Here is a 9372-nt window from a genome sequence, read left to right on the forward strand (position 1 = left end):
CGGCCGATCTGTCCCTGGGGGAGATGGAAAAGACTAGATGTTTGCTGAGGTGGTTGAGTCATAGGGGCTTGTGAGGTTATGGCATCTTTTGTTAACACCCTAGTCCAAAGCAGTGATGGGTGAGATCTCGGCTCCAAGCTTAGGCTGAAGCTGTACACAGTGTTCTTGGGTTGCAAGAAACATCTTTCACCTAATCCTAGGGGAGCCAGTGTACATGGTCTGTGACATGAATGGATTGATTGCTTTTTTTAAAAAGTTGACATTGGGTTTAACAAGTGACTTGTCGATTCAGCCCATGCATGGGCTGACGTGGCCCACAGGTGGTGTTTACATTTTTAAAAAAATCAGTTGCTGGTACATAAACACTGAAAGATTTCAGTTGATATCCAAACTTCTACTTCACTTATAAAACCAGAAGCTTTGACAACACAGCTAAAGCTGCGTGCCAGCTGCCCTTGTAGACGGTGCTGGAGAGGTCCAATTTACCTGCCCCTCCCATACTTATGTAGAGACACTGTCCACGCCCTTGCAGTCAGCTGGCTGTTCCCTGAATAGTGGTATTGTGTACAGGTCTTGCCTGTAGAGTCTTTAACTCTGACTGGCTTGTGAAGATGCATGAAAAGCAAAGGAATCAAATACGTGCATGAAAGCTTGAGGGTGATTGAGCAAAAGAACATAGTACTGGCAAAGAAAAAAGAAGAGCACATTTTCTAGTAAGGTAGCTGGGAGTGGCCACCCCCAAGCACGTTTTATTTCCAGGCATGTCTATCCTGGGGTCAGCGGCCATCAGAACAGAGTGAGTGGGAGGTCTTTTTTGTGTGGATACGACGACTGTGTCCCTGCAGCCTGGACACTGACAGCCGCGATGCAGTTGGCCCTCCTGAGCATTTCTTCCAAGGGCATATCTGGGTAGTAAGCCAGGTAGAAGGCCAGCGCTCCCACGAAGCTGTCACCAGCACCCTGTAATCAAGAGCACAGCTGCGGTCAACCTGTTGCCCAAACTGCTTTCAGATATCTAAATAAACTTTTAACCTCAGAATAGTTCTAGATTTACTGAAAATCCCAAGGACAGCACTGAGTTTCTGTGTACCCACGCCTGGTGCTGGGTTTTTTTTTTTTTTCTTTTTTGAGTTGGAGTCTCATTCTGTTGCCCAGGCTGGAGTGCCGTGGCATACTCATGGCCACCCCAGCATCAACACGCTGGGCTCAGGCAATCCTTCCAACTCAGCCTTCCAAGTAGCCGGAAGGAACTACAAGCATGCGCTACCATGCCTGGCTAGTTTTTTTATTTATTGTAGAGATGAGGTTTTGCCCAGGCTGTTCTTGAACCCATGGCCTCAGACAATCCCCTCCCCTTGGCCTCCCACCGCGCACGGCCTAGTGTGGTTAACATCTCACTGTGGTACGTTTGTCATAACCAGTGAAATAATACACATTATTAACTGGACTCCATGCTTCGCTCAGATTTCATTGTTTTTTGCTGAGTGTCTTTTCCGTTCCAGCATCCCATCCCGGATGCCATATTAACATTGAATTGTCCCATGTCCTTAGGCTCCTGCAGGCTGTGATCATTCCTTAGATATTCTTTGTTTTTGATGACTGATGGTTCTGAGGAGGACTAGTCAGGAATTTTGTAGCATGCATCTCAGTTGCGATTCATCATTTTTCTCATGGTGAGACTGTGGTTGTGGTTTTGGGGAGGAAGGTGAATCTTCAGAGGTGAAATGTCGTTCTCATCACATCGTATCAAGGGTATGGACTAGCAGCAGGACTTGGCACTGGTGAGGCGAGCTGTAGTCACTGGGCCAGGGCAGTCTTTGCTGGTCTCTCCTCTGGACAGGTACTCTGCTGTCTCTTTCATGTTGTACCCTTTGGAGGCAAGTCATCAAATGTGCTCTGCCCCAAGGGGCGGGGCATTCTGCTCTGAAGTTGGGCCCTCCGTCTGTGAGGGTGGGGCATCTGTTCCCCTTAGGTGGACTCCTTCCGTTTTGGAGAGTGCTTTCCTCCCCATGTATTTATTCAATCCCCTGTTTATCATATGCGCTAATGGGTGATCATTGTATTCTTTGGGCTGAAATTCACCTACATGACTTTGTTGCTCCAGCTGTTCCAGCCTTGGCCATTGAGAGCTTTTTCAGTTGATGCCTGTGTCCCGCTGACAAACACCCACCGCTTTGCGTTCTTTCTAGCATCACAAGATGCTCCAGGCTCATTCTATATTCCCTGCCCTGCCCTAGAACCAACCATTTCTCCATTAAAAATGCACGCAGAGAGAGGCGAGAACCATTTGATGTTATTTTCAAACCGAATATAGGGACACATCAGGTTTCCGTCCATTCTCTTAAGTCCCAAGAGCCATGCAGGTCCTTTTCCAGTGTTCCCCAGTTTGCTGGTTCCTTGGACCTCAGAGCGTTTGTCAGGACTCTTGAGGCTACACCTCGGCCTCCATAAGGAGTCTTGGCACACAAGCCTGTTTCAGCTGCAGCCGGTGTGTTTAATGGGCTGAGTGCCTGGCACAGTGGTGGAAGAGAAAGGACTACAGTCCATCGCGGGTGGAATGCTGACTAGCACAGCAAAGTCTCTACGTGCCGTTGGGTTTTAGGAAACCCCTTGAAGAAGGGAGTCCCTCCAGAATGAGCCAGATTATAGATAGAAGGCGGGCCTCAGCGAACAAAGACACAGGAGGAGGAAGGGACAGAGTGGCTCCCGAGGCAGCAAGTGGTTTTATAATGATATATCCCCTGGTTTGCACAGATAGTGCAGTCAACATGAAACCTGCCAGGGAGTTTTCTCCCTCCCACAAATGTTTCCAGGTACCTAAAATATGCCAGGTACTAGGCAGTTTTTGTTATTTTTTTGAGTCAGTCTCACTCTGTCACCCAGGCTAGAGTGCGGTGACACGGTCACAGCTCACTGTAGCTTCAACCTCCTTTGCCCAGGCAGTCCTTCCACCTCAGGCTCTGAGTAGCTGGGACTACAGGTGTTCACCACCATGCCTGGCTACTTTTGTAGAGATGAGGTGTTGCCCAGGCTGGTCTCGAATTCCTGGGCCCAAATGATTCTCCCAAAGTGCTGGGATTACAGGTGTGAGCCATCACACCTGGCCTAATTTTTTGATTTTTTGTGGAAATGAGGTCTCATTATGTTGCCCAAGCTGGTCTCAGACTCCTGGGCTCAAGCAATCCTTCCACCTCGGCTTCCCAAAGTGCTGGGATTACACGTGTGAGCCACTGCAGCTGGCCAGGGGCTTTGCAGTGTTTGTTGGTCTTTCCTGAAGGATGCAATAGAGAAGGACGTGGTTCCTCCCTCCTTGGCCTACAGCACAGTGGCATGATGTGAGAAAGGTCTGAACCAGAGGAACTATGGGCGGGTCGGAGGGTGTGTTAGGAAAACATGGAAAATGGCACAAGACATAAAAAGTTATGGCAAACTCTAGGGTCCAAGTCTCTATTACTTCTTATATACAAAATTAAATTCCAGATAAAGGCTTGAATGTAAAAAATAAAACAGTAAAATAATAAGATGAAAATTTAGATGAATATTCATATAACCCCAGGCAAGGTAAACACAAGTCAGTAAACACAAAAAGCTATAATGAAAAAAAGAATGGATTTTAATTTTATATGCATTAAAAAATGATATGTCCAAAGAGACTAAATCAAGCCAAAAGTGTCAACCATGATGCCTCTGGCCTGTAACCCAGCCTGAGCCCCAGAAGTCCGGGGCTGCCATGAGCTGTGGTCGTGCTGCTGCACTCCTGCCTGAGCAACAGAGACCCTTTCTCATGGAAAAAAAAGCCAAATGAAAAAGCACAGATTTGGAGAAAATTCTGGTAATACATATGACATGTCTGTAACATTAAAAAAAATCTTCAAACTGCTAAGAAAAATACAAACCTAGGATGGGAATGGAAAAGGATATGGACCTGCCCTTCAGAACTGAAATGCAAATGGTCAGCAAATTAAGAACAGATGAAGAGACTGCCCAGGGGCTCAGGTCCACTCTCTGCTTCGGCCCAGGGAGATCTCCTGTGACGCGGGACACAGTTTCCCAGGGACGACACTGGAAAGGAGCCGGCTGTCACCAGATAGAACAATGGGTAGATGTGCTCGGTCCATTCTTATTGCAGAAAAGTGTGCAGCTGTTAGTAAGAAAAGGCTAGTGGTGTATGCACACACCGGAGAGATGCTCATTCATGAAGGCAGAGAAGGAGGTTTCCGGGATTGATCCAATTTGTGGGAAAAGAAACCAAAGAAGGGAAAAGACCTATGTATGCACACGTGTGTGTATGTGTATGTGTGTGTCTTTTAAGAATACAAAACAAAATGGAGGGGCACATGGATCACAAAGCTTCTGCCTGGTTTTCTTACATGCAAGATGTGGGCCAAGATTCTTTTTTTCCTGTATGTACTTTTCTATAGTTTGATTTGTCAGAAGCTTGTAATATTTTTGCCAAAACATTCCAGGATAACACCGTGGAATGACTCACAGCCATGCCTCTACCTTCTCACCTCCCTTGCCGCCTGACCAGAGTGGAGCCCAAGGTTGAGGAAGGGTCCCAGCTGCACTGACAGATGCAGGCGTGCGTGCCCCTCTGTTGGTGAGTTGGTGTCTGCTGCAGACAAGATTTTAAATAAGTTAAAACATATTATACTTTGGCTGGGCTCGGTGGCTCAGCCTGTAATCCCAGCACTTTGGAAGGTTGAAGTGAGAGGATTGCCAAGCCCAGGGGTTTGAGAGCAGCCTGGGCAACTTGGCAAGACCTCGTCTCTACAATAAATTAAAAAAAAAAATAATTTGCTGGGCGTGGTGGCTGGTGCCTGTAGTTCCAGCTACTTGGAAGGCTGAGGCAGAAGGATCACCAAAGCCCAGTAGGTCGATGCTGGGGTGGCCATGAGCGTGCCACTACACTTCAGCCTGGCTGGAGCGAGTCTTTAACTCAAAAAAAAAATTGCACTTCTATGTGAACACACTCTGTTTGGTTGCTTTCTGCGCTGGAAAAGGCCAGACAAGCCCAGTTCCTGGTAGGTCTGAGTGCTGGGTGCGTTATGCCGGCAGCTGTAGTTTTCACAACCTGACTTCCCTTCATTCCCAGGGCACACTGTGTAGACAGCCGGCAAAGGCAAGCCCTTCCTGCATTAAAAGTGGGGGATCCCCACAAGGAAACTCTAGCTAGGTAGCCTCGTTGGAGAATTCTGGCAAACTTTTAAGTGAGAAATAATCCTGATTCTACACACATTTTTTTCAGAAAACAGAATAGCCAAAGGAATACTCCCCATGTCATTATAGGGCTAGTAGTACCATGATATCAAAATCAGACAGTGGCATTCAAGGAAAAAAGTCAATATCCTTTATGAGTATAGAGGAAAAAACTTAACTTTAAAAAAAAAAAAAGCAAATTGAATATTTATCTACATATATATATATGCATATGTATATATGAATATGATAATACATCATGACCAAGTAGAATTTATCCCAGAAATGCAAAACTGATAACATCTTAAAAAAAAAAATCAATGTAATTCAGTACACTCAAAACCTTATTAAAATGTCAGTAAGAGCCAAAAAAAGTTTGACAAAATTTTACATTCATTCATGATAAAAATTCAGTAAATTTGGAATAGAGGCATAACTTGATCTTCTTAACGAAGAACATTTACTAAAAATCTACAAACAACATCGTGTTTAATGGGAAAGCCTGAGGTTGTGAACTGTCCGACTTTAAGACTTACCATTTTCTACAGTCTTGGACGCAAGAAACTGGTGTCAGGACAGACAAGTAGACCACTCAAACAGAAGAGTCCAGAAGCAAACCCACAGATCTATGACCAATTTATTTTCAACGAAAGTACAGGTTGAGCATCCCTTATCTGAAATGCTTGGGATCAGAAATGTTTCAGATTTTGAATTTGTGTTTTGGATTTTGGAATTGTTGCCAAGATTTCAAACTTACCAGTTGTGTATCTCTTATCCCCAAATCTGAAATCCCGTATCCTCCAATGAACATACTTTTGACCGTCATGTTGGTGCTCAAAAGGTTCTGGGTTTTGCAGCATTTTGGGCTTTGAGCTTTCGGATTAGGGACGCTCAACCTGTACCCAGTCCTTCAATGGAGGAAAGAACGGTCTTTCAGCATGTGGTGCTGGGACGCATGGCTGTCCACATGCAAGAACTGGAGCCCCTGCCTTACACCATACGCAACAATGAACTTGAATGGGCTGCAGACCTCAATGTAAGAGTTAAAAACAACAAAACATCTAGAAGATGACAGGAGAGACTTGTTGTAATCTTGTGCTAGGCAGATCTCTCTGGACACCAAAAGCACAAACATTTAAACAACTGGTAAACTGACATCTACCAAAATTAAAAACGTTTGTCCTTCAACACTGGTGGCCAATGAGTGACAGATGTCACAGCCAGCTCACCCTCACATCCAACTTTTGCCCTTCAAAAGACTATCAAAGACAAGCCATGGACTGGGAGGAAATATTTGCAAAAAGTATGTCTGATAAAGAACTCTTATGATTCAATAATACAACCCAATAAGACAACCTAATAAAAATGGGCAAAAGATGTGAACAGACACTTAATCAAAGAAGTTACACAGATGGCAAAAAGCACGAGATGATGTCAACAGCATTAGTCACTAGGGCAATGCAAGTTCAAAGCACAGTGAGATAACATTACATATCTATAAGATCAAAATTTAAAAAACTGAAAACACCAAGCACTGCTGTGAGTGTGGAGCAACTGGGAGACTTCTCCATTACTTGTGGGAATGCAAAATGATACAGACACTGTGGGAAGTGGTGTGGCAAATTCTTTTTTCTTTTTTGAGGCGGAGTCTCACTGTTGCCCAGGCTGGAGTGCAGGGGCATGCTCATGGACACCACAACCTCGACCTGCTGGGTTCAGGTGATCCTTCCTCCTCAGCTTTTCAAGTAGCCGGACTACAGGCACGTGCCACCACACCTGGCTAATTTTCTGATTTATTGTAGAGATGGGGTCTCGAACCCCTGGGCTCAGGCAATCCTCTTGTCTCAGCCTCCCAAAGTGCTGGGATGATAGGCGTGAGCCACTATACCTGGCTGGTAGATTTTTTTTTTTTTGAGTCAGAGTCTTACTCTGTCACCCAGGCTGGAGTGCAGTGGCACACTCACAGGCACCGTAGCCTCGATCTGCTGGGCTCAGGTGATTCTTCTGCCTCAGCCTTCCAAGTAGCTGGAACCGCAGGTGTGCACCACCACAGTCAGTTGAGTTTTTGATTTCTTGTAGAGACGAGGTCTCGCCACGTTGCTCAGCCTGGTCTCAAACCCCTGAGCTCAGGCAATTTTCCCACCTCAGCCTCCCAAAGTGCTGGGATTACAGGCGTGAGCCACTGCATCCAGCCTGGCAGATTCTTAATAATGCTATACATATATTTATAAAACCCAGCAATTCTATTCCTAAGCATTTATCCAAAAGAAATGAAAACACATATCCACATAAAGATCTATATGTGAATTTTTAAATTTTTTTATTTTGAGTTGGGGGTCTTGGTCTATGGTCCAGGCTGGAGTGCAGTGGCACGATCGCAGCTCACTGAAGCCTCAACCTCCTGGGCTCAGGCCATCCTTCTGCCTCAGCCTCCTGAGTAGTTGGATCTAGAGATGTGCACCACCATGCTCAGCTAATTTTTTAATAGAGAGGGGTCTCAATATGTTGCCCAGGCTGGCCTCAAACTCCTGGGCTCAAGCAATCCTCCTGTCTCAGTCTCCCAGTGGGCTGAGATTAAAGACGTGTCACCATGCCTGGCCTATGTGTTTCTTTATAGCAGCATTATTTATAATCACTCCAAACTGCAAACAACCCAAATGTCTCTGAAGTGATGAATGAATAAGCAAACTATGGTGTGTCCAGATAAGGCGATTCTACTTAGCAATACACAGCGATACAAAGGAAGGAACTGCGGATACAATGTGGGTGAATCTCAGGAGGATTTTGCCAAACCAGGCACGAGACTCCACACCATATTGTGTGATTTCCGTGATGGCTAATCTTATGTGTTAACTTGACTGGGCAGAAGGATGCCATCCACCAAATGCAGCAGCCATTTATCTAGGGGCTCCGAAGACAGACAAACCATTAACAGTCACATTACATTTACTGGGAATCCATGTGTCTGTACTGGTATTAATAAATATAGAAAACATTTGAAAAGCCACTATTCTGCAACCATTGTGGCAATAACCGACCGGGGCATTGGTGGATGCTTGAGCACTGCTGGGGAAAGGGTGGGTGAGGCCAGGACATTTGCAGGTCTCAGACACTCTCCCCATAAATTACCTGTTCATTACAAAGGCACAGAGAGTAACGGGACAGTTGAGCAAGCTGTGGATACCAGTTCAATTCGGTGACCATAGTGAACGTCACCAGTTGAGACCATCGACGCTGTGTGCTCCCCAACGTGGGCCCTCAGCAGCCCAGTGTCACTCAGTGTCACCCAGGCAGCGTTCCTGCCCAAACGCAGCTTGAATCAAACCAGGGGGGAGCCATCAGACAAACACCCTACAGAGCAATGAGCTCTGTGTCATGGAACCCATTGAGACCACCTGAGAACCTGTTTCATGCAAGGAGACTCCAGCAACAAGATAATCAGATGCAACTTACAATCCTGGAGGGGATCCTGGACAAAACACTATCATGAACAAGATGGGACACGACCGGACTGTGCATATAAGGCTATTTCTGTGCTAACTTTCCTGAACTTGATATTTATATTGTAGTTCTGTTATGTCCTTGTTTTCAAAAGCTACAACCTGAGGCCATAGGAGGAATCACGATGTTTGCAACTTCATCTCAACTGCTTCATCCCCCAAAAGGTTGATTTATGTGTTATGAGAAATGACAATGCAACAGTGTGGCAAGGCCAAAGCTGATGAAACTGGGTGAAGGTGTAGGGAGTGCTGCACCTGCCCTGTTTTACTTTTTCTAAATAAAAGGTTACAAATGTTTGTTTGTTCGTTTGTTTTGAGTTGGAGTCTCACTCTTCTCTTCCAGGCTGGAGTGCAGGGGTACGCTCACGGCCACCACAGCCTCGACCTGCTGGGCTCTGGCGATCCTTCCGCCTCAGCCTCCAAGTAGCTGGAACTACAGACGCACACCACCACACCCGGCTAGTTTTTGTGATTTACTCGCCAAGTTGTCCAGGCTGGTCTTGAACCCCCGAGCTCAGGCAATCCTCTCACCTCGGCCTCCCAAAGTGCTGGCATGACAGACTAAGCACTGCACCTGGCCTAAAAATGTTATTAAAGACGCTTTAAAAGTCGCCATCAGAGCCGGGCTCGGTGGCTCAGCCTGTAATCCCGCACCTTTGGGAGGCTGAGGTGA

General features: G+C 46.0%; 1 protein-coding gene across 2 annotated transcripts in view; it reads right to left on the reverse strand.

The window, feature by feature from the left end:
- Positions 1-706: 706 nt before the first annotated feature.
- The window catches only part of RBKS (ribokinase), an 81351-nt gene continuing 72685 nt past the window's right edge, over positions 707-9372 (reverse strand). For both annotated transcript variants that reach the window (XM_008072757.1, XM_008072758.1), the window contains one exon: positions 707-960. In XM_008072757.1, coding sequence (XP_008070948.1) covers positions 787-960 — 174 coding nt within the window. In that variant the 3' untranslated portion in view covers positions 707-786. The remainder of the gene's footprint in view (positions 961-9372) is intronic.

Source organism: Carlito syrichta, unplaced genomic scaffold (genome assembly GCF_000164805.1).
Source record: "Carlito syrichta isolate Samal-C Ts95f unplaced genomic scaffold, Tarsius_syrichta-2.0.1 Scaffold315403, whole genome shotgun sequence".
NCBI lineage: Eukaryota > Metazoa > Chordata > Mammalia > Primates > Tarsiidae > Carlito > Carlito syrichta.